The 14439-nt window shown below is 42.1% G+C and overlaps 1 protein-coding gene across 4 annotated transcripts in view; it reads right to left on the minus strand.

The window, feature by feature from the left end:
* Positions 1-13687, minus strand: part of LOC106805801 (cell wall protein AWA1-like) — an 18830-nt gene extending 5143 nt beyond the window's left edge. The window contains exons 1-6 of one of the 4 annotated variants that reach the window (XM_014807540.1): positions 13327-13687; positions 2112-2878; positions 1656-2045; positions 1200-1267; positions 710-876; positions 243-370 (exon numbers count right to left, since the gene is read on the minus strand). In XM_014807540.1, coding sequence (XP_014663026.1) covers positions 243-370; positions 710-876; positions 1200-1267; positions 1656-2045; positions 2112-2878; positions 13327-13543 — 1737 coding nt within the window. In that variant the 5' untranslated portion in view covers positions 13544-13687. Of the gene's footprint in view, positions 1-242; positions 371-709; positions 877-1199; positions 1268-1655; positions 2879-4936; positions 5045-13326 lie in introns of those variants that run through there. The other 3 variants (XM_014807538.1, XM_014807539.1, XM_014807541.1) reach the window with 3 other exon arrangements.
* Positions 13688-14439: the final 752 nt, after the last annotated feature.

Consider the following 14439-nt stretch of genomic DNA (forward strand, 5'->3'; position numbering starts at 1 on the left):
GACGGACGGACGGACGGACGGACGGACGGACGGACGGACGGACGGGCGAATAGACAGACAGACAGAAAGTGCGAGAGAAATGAAGAAAGAGCGAGAGAACAAGAGAAAAAGAGTGGTGCAGCGAATGGGAGGAAGTGCGTGGCCAACACAAACACTACACTTGTGAATAAAGTCAAGAGCGTATTAAGTATACTTAAGTATATAATTAAGTATACTTAATGCGCTCTTGATAAACTGCTTACCAGCTGAGTGAGTGTCATGTTTAGGTCCTGCGTGTATTGCTGTCGACCGTCGCGTAGCGTGACCGACCACTTAACACCATCGATGATTCGCAGCACAGCCCTGGGCTCCCGATTAAAGTTTGAGTACGCTAGCAAACATTATATAACCACTTTTAATTTATTCTGTATTATTCATATTGGCGTCGTTCGTCGATATTTCTAACTGTCAGGTATTAACGGATTATTGACACGCATACGGCTAATGTTAATAATTTAGTAGCCTTGCTGGCGTGGTTACGTGGGTAAGACGGGTGACATTTCGCGTGCATAGTGTAAGATAACCTGAGTCATTTCAGTGTCTCTGCTGCAAAATATTTAGGTGTAATATTTTGCTACAATTTATGACAAACGCAACTAAAAACGCGTTTTATTTGATGCTCTTAAAAATACGAAGTATGCAGTACACTTTACGATAATTTTGTACTTACCCGTAAACGAGTGAGATATGCGGTCGATTTTATATCCAGTTACATTGCCATCTAGTCGCTCAACGGTTTCTATAAAGGCCGATGCTACCTCCTGAACCACTGATTCACTTGGAGTAGTCGAGTTGCTTGTAATCCAAAGCAGAAAATCTACCCATACTGATCCCGAACTGAAATCAGACAGAGAATTCCCGTCATCTTGATCCAGAAATTGAAGATCTTATTTTCTTATTTAGAAACTGGATCTTGCAGCTATCGTGTAGTGCAGTGGTGTACATTGATTATAGTGACCGTCTGAGCATTTCCCGATAGATTTTACCAGATGTTCTCTCACACTGTATGAGTAGATTTAATCTACACTAACGACATTTAATAAACTACAATAACGACGCTTTTTTGCAGTTCGACATTACATTCGCGAATGGTGCGGTTATTTAATGTATGCAGGAAATTGTAATTTAAATATGACTACGGTAGTGTTTCATCGGCTCACCTGAACTTCAGTATGGACACTCTTATAAATCTGTTTCTTATGGAACTATCTTCAAATAGTCGTGACAACTGCAATAACAGAAAGCGCAATCGCACCGTTTTACACATTTAACACAAATCCTATTACGAAAATCAATTACTAACCATAAAGTATTAGAATAATTAAATAAAATTAAAACCACTAAGAGATAATTACCAGTAATCCCAGTAACGAGATTTTAGCATCGGCATTTTGCCAACCATTTCTTCATGAAGTCAATAAGGAACAGAATCGCTTTCAGACTCACAACCCTTAATCATCAATTTTAATGTTGTCGGTTTAATCGATATCATCGCTATCATAGCCTCGTGCAATTAACGTGTAATGGTTTTATATCAATTCCGATAACAGAGGCGAAATATAACAGCTGACTGCAGTTATTGTGTTTACGCGTAAACTGTAGTAATGGAAAATTACCATTTCTTTCATTTTATCCTCTGCATCTTGAAATTCTATGGACGTACTGATTGCCAATTGTGTTGTAAACTCGAATCCATCTGTTATCCGAATACGTCCTTTCACTTTTTTAAAGCCCTCACTTGGCTCTATAGCCGTTGATGTGGACATCATATCTGGCAAAGTAGTAGATGAATCAACTGTTGATCTAATTTCGTTTGTAGTTTGAAGTTCCGTTGACTGAATATCTCCTGTAGTTGTAGGTTCGGCTGATGAAACCTCATCTGGGGTTTGACGTTGTGCTGACGGAATTGTTGCTGTAGTTTGATGTTCTGTTGAATGAACTTCTGCTGTAGTTTGAGGTTCTGCTGATAAAACGTCTGCTGTAGTTTGATGTTCTGCTGATGAAACCTCATCTGGAGTTTGACGTTGTGCTGAGGGAATTGTTGCTGTAGTTTGATGTTCTGTTGACTGAACTTCTGCTGTAGTTTGAGGTTCTGCTGATAAAACTTCTGCTGTAGTTTGATGTTCTGCTGATGAAACGTCTGCTGTAGTTTGATGTTCTGCTGATGGAACGTCTGCTGTAGTTTGAGGTTCTGCTGATAAAACGTCTGCTGTAGTTTGATGTTCTGCTGATGGAACGTCTGCTGTAGTTTGATGTTCTGCTGATGGAACGTCTGCTGTAGTTTGATGTTCTGCTGATGGAACGACTGCTGTGGTTTGATGTTCTGTTGACTGAACGTCTGCTGTAGTTTGATGTTCTGCTGATGAAACTTCTGCTGTGGTTTGAGGTTCTGCTGATGGAACGTCTGTTGTAGTTTGAGGCTCTAATGACGAGACATCTTTTGTAGTGTTAGGTTCTGCTGATAACACTTCTGTCGTAGTTCGAGGTACTGGTGATGAGACCTCGTTAGTTGTTTTAGATGCTGCTGACAGCGTGTCTGTGTTCGTCTGAAGATCTACATCTGCGGATGGGCCGTATGTTAAAGTTTGAATTTCAGGTGATGAAACTCCTGTCGCTGTTAGCGGTTCTGATAATAAAACGCCTACAACGGTTTGAAGTTCTGATACTGTAATTTCTGTTGCAGTTTCAGATGTTGCTTGTGTCGACGAAACTTCTCGTGTCGTTTGAAGTTCCGATGATGTAAGTTCTCCCATAGTTTGCCGTTCTTCTGTTGTTTGAAGTTTCGCTTGTGTTGAGGAATAACCTGCAGTAGTTTGTCGCTCTCCCGATGAAACTTCTTCTGTAGTAAAATCATTACACAAAATTATATAGACATACGTACATATAGCGACTAATAGTATTTTACTCTGAAACTGTAAATATTATTGCTTTCTATTTGTGCTGACGTAAAAGCATGCTTACGTTGCGCTCTTCTTGGGTCATGTTAGTTAGGTTGAACATATGTTGCTTGCCATAGATAGCAGGCGATGTATAACATGCATTCCGGGGAGTTTCGCTACATTGTCATCAGTTCGTCATATAGTCATATAGTCATATAGTCATATAGTCATATAGTCATATAGTCATATAGTCATATAGTCATATAGTGTCGTTCAGGAATTAGCTTGCACATAGCACCGCGTCAGAGTGTCACATTAGCTGGAAGCGGTACGTGTCGCGAATAATTCGCGCGGACATTCAGCAAAGTGACGCCGTCAGTACAGCGGGAATTTGTCCCTTGCGGGTGCCGTGAGATTACAGAGCTCGACATGCTTTCTGCGCTCTGTATTGATCCGTGCCTTTGATAGACAGACTTCCTACCATGTTGTTACGCGATGCTCTGAGCTGTAGTGATTGCCCGGCGTATATATTTGGGCGCCCCGCTTTCTATAATTTCGGACGCGTCTACATAAACGATGAATTGCTCATCATTACAAGCCAGCGTAACCATTCTAAGCGCTCTCGCCAATTTTTGTAGCTAAATTAACCTTTAACGTGCCCGTTGAAGAAGATATTATGATAGTTGTTATATGATAGGAAATGAATTTCTTAATTTACATATCGGTCTGATGAAACGCTCTATGCGGTATCGCATGTAATATTCGGAGAACATAACATTATTGTCAATCTAATTCCGCTTAGTAGTAATTAAGTTTCTTTAGCGTGATCCGTACCGCGTCATATTTCAACTCCGACAACTCAGCTCTATGTCTGACATACGTATATCTGGCTCATACCTACCTCACTATTAAACCTTCCACTGCATTCACGACCGATTCTTACCGTAGCGATCTCAGCTCAACTCCCACAAGCACGCACAAATACATACGCGCGAAACATATCGACAGATGCTCATACACGCACGCACAGGCACATACACTTCCATTCCCGTGCCAATAAACATCGTCATAATGGACATAGATGATACACAGCAAAATCCACTGCCAAGACACGAAGAATAATTTAATCCGCGGTCGGCAAAACCGGTTGCCATCGATCGAAAGCACATTACAACAACGAGAATAAGCGTGTATGTTCGGAGGGCAATCAAGTAGCTTAAGATGTTGCTAAACTAATTTGAAAGGCGTGCCATAATTGACTGTCTACACAGAGATTGCAGTGGGTACACAAATTGTATATTTACCGCGGAATCTGCGCAGACCACGACATATTACATGCTCTATATTGCTCGCTTTGCTGTAAGATACGCTTTTAATTAAGCAAAATGTAAGAACTAAATTAAGACACCAATAAAAAAAATGTCATTCATTAAATTTAAATCATAACATTATTATAAAAATACCTTTGCGTGGCTTAACCGGGCGAGAGTTCTTTGCACTACAAGGCGGTTTTCTAATTAGGTGACAGCTAGGAAAACTTATCTATACTAGTATCATGTTTCAACTCTCTTAATGCTTATATACGCAGCCCCGCCATCTTTCACAAAGATCTAACTGAGCTACGGCTCTGCCTTACTGCATCCGATTTTATTTGAAAGCCAACAATGAAGCTCATACATTAAGGGATATTATTTTAAAACTGGTCATGCAACCTCGTCTGACTATCAATGAGCATCTGAATATTAGAGCCGTAGAAAGAAGAAGATCGTCATCTGACCAGTTTAGAATCGACATCATGATTTTTCCTTTTTGGGTTATGATTACAACGCCGGCTAACCCTTTCGCCATCATTGCCTAGTAGAGTTTGAATTGTACTGTGACTTTAGTGATGAATTCCGTGCAGGAACTTGTCGCAGCGTACTCTTAATTGTGACAGCCAGTAAATATGACGTAGTCACAGATTCATTGTTGAACTAGGACTTTATTAGTACACGAACACATACAAAATATATACATACGGCAACCTAGGTGGGTGACCGTGCCTAGGTCCCGTTATCTCCGTTTTCGTCTATCTCTCTACATCGTCGTATCTCCTCTGGGTAATGACTCGGTAACTCCGTAACTCGGTAACTAACTCTTCCGTCTCTCCGAGCGTCTATTTATATACGCTTCTTAAAACAACCCGGACTCAATACAATCCGAACCAGTTTCTCACCCGCTGCTTCTACTATTAGTGACATTTAACGCGCAATTGTCTGTAATCATTAGAATATATATATAATCATTAGAGCGCGTGGTGGGGCTACGTATATAATAATGCCGTACATCCCGCGTCATTACCAAAACAACAATAACTAGCCAGGGTTAGAAGTATAGACGCAAAGCCCTAATTAGCCCGCAGCCCTACAATACAACATTAGTAACGACAAACGGAAGATAACGTGACTTTTCACTATGACCGCTGTACTCGTTTGGAAGCATGCCTAGCAGGGTTGGTCAAAGACGCGGGGATCAGTTTACCATACGTCGATTCGACGATCGACAGCAGCTATATGTATACGAGTGTGATGATGCATCCATCAGAATGACAGATGTAATCCCGAAGGTTTTCCATGGCTAAAGAATTAGACATAATCACTATAACTATGTCTCGGTTCTGACATTTGTAAACCTTTAGGTTAGTGGGAGCGTCTGAGGAAAACAGGGGGTGAGCCCTGCCGGAGAAAAATGGAAGTTACTAGACGGGGCAACGATCTACGAAAAACTACAGCCACTCTTTATGTATATAGCACCATGCTAATCTCAATAACTTTTAGAAAGATGAAGGGCTTATTCTTCCGTACCTATCTGATATATTACAATATACAACTATACAGATATAGTCAATGCAATTATTTCCTACTAAAAACGCTCAGGACGCCACTTCAAACTCAAATTTCTGTGGGGAAATACGCAACCCCTAGGTTTAGATTTAGTCGTTGGCCCCAATGTGGTCACTGACATGTGCAATCATATAACCCCTTCTTCGTTATAGCCCCCCCCCCACACACACACATACACACATTCTTTAGCTCCCCCATCGGGGACTTTCGCCTTGTGTCCGGCAATGCCTGGTGCCACCCCTGCTTTGGCGGAATATTCGGCAATCTACTATGCATGTATGTATACACACAGGGAAGCTGCATTTATTATTTAAATAATGATCGCCACTGCGCTTCATTTGCGTACGTGATATTGAACTTTTACAGGATCACTTTGAGAAACAGTGTGAAGGATTGGAGAGACCTGCCGATGTCACTGGACCGATACACTACGATGCCCTACAGACCACTATCAAAATGCACCATTAGACTAATAAATATTGCTTTTACGGAACTGTACGACATATAAAATAACGAAAAGATAATCGAGCGGACCTAAACAGATATATGGTGTACACGCCAGAACAAGCAATTAATGCCGCTAACTGAATTTGATTTATGACAACCCTCGCACCCTCCCTCCCTCCCTCCATCCATCCTCCTCCATCCCTCTCCCTCCCTCCTCCTCCTTTCTCCTGCCTCCCTCCTCCTTTTTATCCTTTTCTCCTCCTTCCCTCCACTCTCCTCTATCTCTTCTCCCTCATTCTCCTCGCCTTACCTCCGCTCTCCCCTTCTCCCCTCTCTTCCCTCTTCCTCCCCGCGCACCTGATAGCTGCCTTCACGACCTCCTCCAGATAATATCGCGGTGTATCTATGCAATGTAAAGTTGTAACCCTCTCTCTCTCTTTCTCTTTCTCTCTTCTCTTCTCCTCTCTGTTGGTGTGTGTGATGTGTGTGTGTGTGCTGTGTGGAGTGCGTTGCTGCGTGCGTGTGTCTGTATGTGCGTGACGGTGTAGTGTGTGTGTGTATGTTGTGTGTCTGGTGTGTGTGTTGCGCATTGTGTGTGTGTGTGTGTGGGGTGTGTTGTGTGTGTGTGTGTGGCATTGTGTGTGCGTCCCGTGCGTGCCAGTGTGTCTGTATGTGCGTTGGCGTTATTCGCTGGCAGTGTGTGTGTGTGGTGTGTGTGTGTGTCTATGTGTATGCGTGTGTGTGGTGTGTGTGTGTAGTGTGTGTGTGTGTAGTGTGTGAGTTGTGTGCTGTGTGTGTGTTGTGTGTGGTGTGCGTGGCTGGTGTGTGTGTGGTGTGTTTATTATATGTTTCCAGATATAAACATTTGTTATGCTATTTATCGTATAGCCATCTCGCATACGATTTTAAGCGCTCTATATAACCGAGTTCGCTGTGACACTAAAAAATTCAGTCATCGACTCATGATAGTTCCACCATTGAAGCAGAATCACGAGAGCGAAAATTATATTGAAATAGTAGGGAATAGGAGCATAGGCGTAGTGGACGAGTATTAGAGAAATCTAGTAGAGGCGGGGGGAACGAACGACTCTATAGAGTATCCAACAGCACATTGATAATTAAACATCGCAACGCTTGAGATTGGGTATTATTGCAACGGCAGATTCGGGCGATTAGTTTAGAGGGCACAGAAAGGTGTAGATTGTAGCGAGCACGCTGTCGCCTAGAGCTGGGCTAAATCATACTTCATAAGCCCCAATGTTAGAAGCTAACGCTGCAGAATACTCTATAGGCTTACCGGCGGGACAGCGTTGGCCGGCCGTCCCAGAACCAAAGGTTGGGTTTTGGACAGTCCAAAATTGACGCTAGAGATAGACAGCGGTGGTCAACGTTCGTCATACTAATGGCGATGCCGAAACAATAGGTGAGATGGCGAAGCGGACGGCCGAGGCGAGAAGGGACGCTGTACGACGGTTAAGGGCACGCCCAGTAAGGTATAAAAGGGGCATGCGGATAGAGATGAACGTAGGCCGGTCTATGACGACAGAGTGCTAGTGCGAATAAAACGGACGTTTTTCACTGTGACAATCCTATGTTCGCTGTATAACACGACTTGAATTTATTCGAACCTTTACAATAGTTAAAAACTCTAAACATTATCGCACCTGTCATTTCACGTTGACATGTCATGTACCGCTGCCAATGTTCGATTGTAGACGCCATCGACTTTTATATTCATCGCCAGTTATCAATCTCGATATCAGCTGGCCCTAGTATGATTAATTGTCCTGATGTTCTACATTAAGATCACGTTAACTACGTACATATGAATGATGCCTCACGCAACTGAATGATAACGATGCGGCCCCGTCTGTTTACTCTGCCGGTTTTCTCAACTCACAATGAAAATAAACCCCGAAGTAATACCATGTAGAAGTGTGTTAAGTTGTTGCATACTGCCCTTTATTACAGTTATTGGATTGCTGCTCGTACCTGAACGACCCTAATCGATATTTGATATTTCTGCTGTGGTTTCAATTTGCACTGCAATTTATTTTATGTAGATGCATTGCACTAGATTATTATTCATTAGAGTGGCTATATGCCGGCAGGCCGGCACGCTATATCTGACGGATGCGGGCACGGTTCTTCGATTTCTAAAATGCCGGCATTTTTATTTTAGGCGTCTATCTCAGTAAACAAGGCTTAGAGTTAGGATTAGGGTTAGGGTTGAGGGTTTAGGGTTTAGGCTAGAGTTAGGGTTTTTGTTAGGTTTAGGTTAGCAGTTGAGAGTTTAGGGTTAGACTGCCGATGGTTAGTGAAAACGAAGACCGTGCGAGCCTGCCGGGCATTAGCCACAGGTATTATCATCTCCTGAATCGATTCTCGATCCTTCAGATGCATTGACCACTGTACCAATTTTTCTGTCTCGCCTATCCTAACTAGTCGTCCGCTGTAATGCAATTACAGATTTCAGCAGTGTGGTGGTGTGGTGTGTGTAATTTTAGCTAACTGAATACGAACTCGTTTGATAGAGCACTTACTTACGCTGACTTTTATTAATCACTGATGCATATAAGCCCGCGACCTGCTCTCGCCAAAGCTCATGGAATTGATTCTTATTGTTAACAACCTCGAAAATAACTCAGGTTAATTAAATCATGACATTCGCAGCGGCCGCTTGTGAATATATTCCCCTGCCCTGAGCGCAGCTGGCAGAGACTGTGACATTAAACAAACAAGTACGTTTTCAAACGCTACGTGTTACTTCTCAGTCGCTCTATAAGACAAACTAGCTGTCGCCAGTTCGAGATTTTGCTTTTCATTATTTACACTTTTTAGTTGCTTCTATACATTTCAATGATGAATTGATTACATAAGTTGTTGCATTGCAGACTGTTGTAAGTGAATGCTACATTACCGTTCGTTTCTGTTTCCTATTCTACGACAAACAACTTTAATAGCTTACTGACGTATCCTAATGAATATTCGTTGAGCTTCAGCAACGCACACACGACAGAATCTCGTTACATTTGTTGGAAAGCACGGCCTGTTTTGGCTCTTGTCAAAATATTCCTTTTTCCTCGTTAATTCGGATACGTTGGAAATCTAGACGACAATGTCACAGATGTTTGCGCAAAACCCCACCAAGGATTTCCGGTTCGTGTAAACTGTAGATAAGAAGCCTTGCGGAATAGTCGTCGATGCATTGCAAATTATGACTGTGACATATAAATATATGCCAACAAGGATACATTGACTGATGCTTAAATTTAAATGTTGTCGCTTGGTATTACGTGTTCTTTATGTGAAGTGAGAACACGTACGGTCAACTGTGCATTCACTCGTGTTGCAACAGCGTGCCGCGTCGCACCGTCTATGTTAGAATGGTCCAACTGGACGGCAAAGCGAGCATTTTCGCATTGGACTTAATATACTGAAAACCAAATTGCCCGTAGCTATGTAGTCTGAACAGATAAGAATCGTAGAAATGTTTAGTTCTATACAAAAGTGCTTTGCTGTATCTCGAATGCAATAACCAATATTTATTAATATACTAATTTTATTTTAGATATTAACAATAATTAATATAACGTCCTAACGAAATTCGATCGCCAACTAATTTTATGAAGTAGCTTCTATACTTTAGTGTTAGATTAAAGTTACTTATTCGCATCGGAATACATATCCCACTCATTCTGTCGTTCATATTTCTCAAATTCGGCCGTATTGCTTATCGTGGTTGCAATCATAATTGATATTCGTCGGTTGCATCAACTGTGATCTGAGTGTTATCAAGCATGGATATTCGTCACGAGCATTTACGAAAACGTGTATATTTACGCGCACAGCATGTTGTAGAAATTCCCCTCACCTCAATCCTCAGTATTAGGTTAAGGAGAACTAACCCTGTCATCAATTCTACACGCAAATATGTGGCGACAGTCATGTGCACGTATGTGGGCCGCTCGTTATGTGCCGTATGTGACCCGCGTCATGTGCTCGTCATGTTGCCGTCATGTGCCGGTCATGTGCCCGCGTCATGTGCTCGTATGTGCCGTCACTGTGCCCGCGTTATGTGCTCATAAGTGATCGTCAGCTGTGCCGTCAGTGTGCCGTCATTGCGCCGCGTTGCCTGCTGCGCTCTTAGTGCTCGTCAGTGTGCCGTTCTGTGCCGCGTGGATGTGGCCCGTATGTGCCGTCTGTGCCGTCATGTGCCGTCATGTGCCGTCATGTGCCGTCATGTGCCCGCGTTATGTGCCGTCATGTGCTCGTCATGTGCCGTCATGTGCCCGCGTTATGTGCCGTCATGTGCCCGCGTCATGTGCCGTCATGTGCCCGTCATGTGCTCGCACATTACGTATTCACACACCATGTGTCAAGATCCCATTACGTTTGCTGGCACCGAATAGCGGCCTGTCCATGCAATCGATGTCTGATCTCAACAAACACTTCTTTAAGGTAATCTCAAGCACAAGGTAATCTCAATCGAAGTAACCTGAAGAAAATTATGTGAGATTTGGTTAATATGACGTTAAATGGTTATAACCGTTACATGTTAAGTGTTAATGGTTAAAACGTCATATGGTTAATATAACGTGAATGGAGATGGTAAGAAGTGATTTTTCGCAAATGTCGTTTCTGGTTAAACTGCTATGCTACGTCAACGTTCATAAAAAAAAACCGGAACGTTGTGAGAAAGGTTGAAGTAATGGCTGTAATTGCTGCCACCTAAGCCTTCAAATCAGTGTCAAATTGAATCAAGTTTAAGAAAAAGATTTCAACGCGTTGCAGTATATGGCATATTATAGTCTATAGCAAATCTCCAGCTTCAGCTACACGCGCGTATGCTCGCTAAAATTGATGTTACTTGCACGGCCGATTCGTGATCCATTCGGGCGCAAGTATTCGCAACATGCGTCAGATAATAATGGTTGCTACGCTGGGGGGCATTTCGATATTTTAAAAACAAGGATATTTGACTATTGACAAGCTCACTTTTAACACAATGGGGGCGATCATTTTGGCAAAAATTCTATAGCAATACTGCAGGTTCTGTAAAAAAATCCTATCAAGCTAAGAAAATCAATATACCACCGAACGCACATAGATCGCTAATTACAGACATCTTACAAGTTATCACGTACACACGCGTGCATGTGCGTACGTAACTGAGTGTGTGCGCGTGTATATATATATATATGGTACCTAATTACGTAAGTCTATTAAGGTTACCTTTGTCGGCTATCAAGTTCGATATCGACGCGTTCATGACGTTTCTTTTATAGATGTCACGTGAATAGAACTATACTGGACAATATAATATAATACAATATAATAAAATATATATAATACAATATAAGAAGCAATCAAATAAAAGAAAGCTATGATATTACCTAGAAATGATGCGATTAACGCGTCTTCGAGCTGTGACTGTTGGTTTATTTCGTCTGTCCTGTAGATTTTTTGAAGATATATCCAACTGCAGCGATAGCATCGCCGTCACATTCGTTATTATCACTATTATCAAGAAGTTGTTTATATTTACAGCCCGTGACCATACATGCACAAACAAACGCATGATTAAAATCGACGGGTTTCCTCCTAGTTCGCATCCACGCCATAGATACACGCCCTCAATTTAGTCATTAGCGTGCTAAATATTAGGTTTAGGTCCGGTGCAATTTAAAAGATACAGGTAGGCCTACCTGCATTTTTGCCGCAGTTATCTTGTGCACTGATTATTGATTTTAACGGATTTAATGACGAGCGTGATTGTTCACTCAAACAATACAGTACACACGGAGGATGTTTGTAATTATCTGCATCATCGCAAAATCCGTCAGGTACGTACATTGATATGATCGTTGTATATTGTATTGCCTGGCGAACACGAACGTAAACACAGACACAGCTACGTACAGCCTTCTGCATGCTGCCAAACGCAGTTTATTTTCTCAGTATAAGCGGATGAAAAGTCGAGAACAAATTATCTGTTTTTGCCCATCTCGTAATGGTAAGTAATCCAATTTTGGACTATCCTACCGCGTAGAGACGCAGTCATTGTTTCTAGTATGTCCGCCGGTGGGAACACCTATACTATTGGGTAATATTGGGTAATATTACCCAATACTATTGGGTAAAAACCGTTAATAAACGTTGAGGCGTGTGAATAAACGGTAACAACCCGCAGCGTCGTGAATTATGTTCCTCTAAAATATCTACATCTATGTTTTATTTCACTTATATCCGCGTGCATCCGTATTTGCGCGCGTGGGCGAACGTGCGCTTCTGTCTACTCGTCACTGTGGCTCATAGGGTCTATGTCCCCCAGGGTACTGCCGGAACGTACCCTGAGTACGCCGGACCGTACCCTGGTAACTATTTGATATGGTTAGGGTTAGGGTTCGGGTTAGGGTTAGAGTTAGGGTTAAGAACTGCCGGGCATTTAGGAAAACGAAGACCGTGCCCGGCTGCCGGGCATATAGCCACAGCGTATTATCATCTCCTGAATCGATTCTCGATCCTCAGATGCATGACCTGTACCAATTTTTCTGTCTCGCCTATCCATAAACTATCGTCCCGCTGTAAGCCAATTACAGATTTCAGCACTTATAGTGGCAATTTAGATAACGAATACGAAACTCGTTTGAAAGCATATTACGCTGCACTTTATTAATCACTGATGCATATAAGCACCGCGACCTCTCTCGCAAACTCATGGAATTGATTCTTAATCTGTTAACAAACCCTCGCAAAATAACTCAGTTCATTAAATACATGACATTTGCAGGCCGCTGTGAATTATTCCCCTGCTGCGCAGCTGCAGAGATGTGACATTAAACAAACAAAAGTACCGTTTTCAACAGCTACGTGTTTCAACTTCTAGTCGCAATCTATAAACAAACTAGCTGTGCAGTTCGAGATCTGCTTTCTCATTATTTACACTTTTTAGGTTGCTCTAAATTTCAATGATGATTGATTACATAAGTGCTTGCATGCAGACTTGTTGTAAGTGAAAATCTACCATTACCGTTCGTTCTGCTTTCCTATTTAGACAAAAACTTTAAATAGCTTACCTGCGTATCCTAATGAAATTCGTTTGAGTATCAGCAACGCACACACGACAAGAAATCTCGTATACATTTTGAAAGCAGCGGCTGTTTGAGCTCTGTCAATATTCCTTTGCTGTGTAATATCGGAATACGTTGTGAAATCTAGACGACAATTCACAGATGTTGCGCAACAGTCGTTCGTGTAAACTGTAAGATAAGAAGCCTTGCGGAATATCGTCATGCAATTGCAAAATTATGATGTGACTATAACGATATATGCCAACAAGGATACCATTGACTGAGCTTAAAATAAATAGTTGTCGTTGCGTATTACGTTCTTTATGTGAGTGAGAACACGACGGTCAACTGTGCATTCACTCGCTTGCAACAGGTGCCGCGTCGCACCGTCTCTGTTGAATGGTCCACTGAACGCGCAAAGCGAGCATTTCGATTGGCTAAATACTGAAACCAAATTGCCACGTAGCTATGTAGTCTGACACAGATAGGATCGTGAAAATGTTTGTTCTATACAACAGTGCTGCTGTATCTCGAATGCAATAACAATATTTATTAATATACTAATTTTATTTTAGATATTAAACAATAATTAATATAAACGTCCTAACGAAATTCAATCGCAATAATTTTATTATAGCTTTATACTTTATGTTAGATTAAGTTACTATATTCGCATGGTAATACATATCCCACTTCAATTCTGTCGTTCATATTTCTCAAATTCGGCCGTATTGCTTATCGTGGTTGCAATCATATTGCTTATCGTGGTTGCATACAATGTTATCCTGATGTTATCAAGCATGATAATCGTCACGAGATTTACAGAAACGTGTATATTTACGCCGCACGCATGTGTAGAAATTCCCCTCTACTCACATCCTCAGTATAGGTTAAAGAGAACTAACCCCTCGTCATCAATTCTCACGCAATATGTGCCCGCGTCATGTGCCGTCATGTGCCCGCGTTATGTGCCGTCATGTGCCCGCGTCATGTGCTCGTCATGTGCCGTCATGTGCCCGCGTTATGTGCCGTCATGTGCCCGCGTCATGTGCTCGTCATGTGCCGTCATGTGCCGTCATGTGCCCGCGTCATGTGCTCGTCATGTGCCGTCATGTGCCG

The sequence above is a fragment of the Priapulus caudatus genome, unplaced genomic scaffold (genome assembly GCF_000485595.1).
Source record: "Priapulus caudatus unplaced genomic scaffold, Priapulus_caudatus-5.0.1 Scaffold127, whole genome shotgun sequence".
NCBI lineage: Eukaryota > Metazoa > Priapulida > Priapulimorpha > Priapulimorphida > Priapulidae > Priapulus > Priapulus caudatus.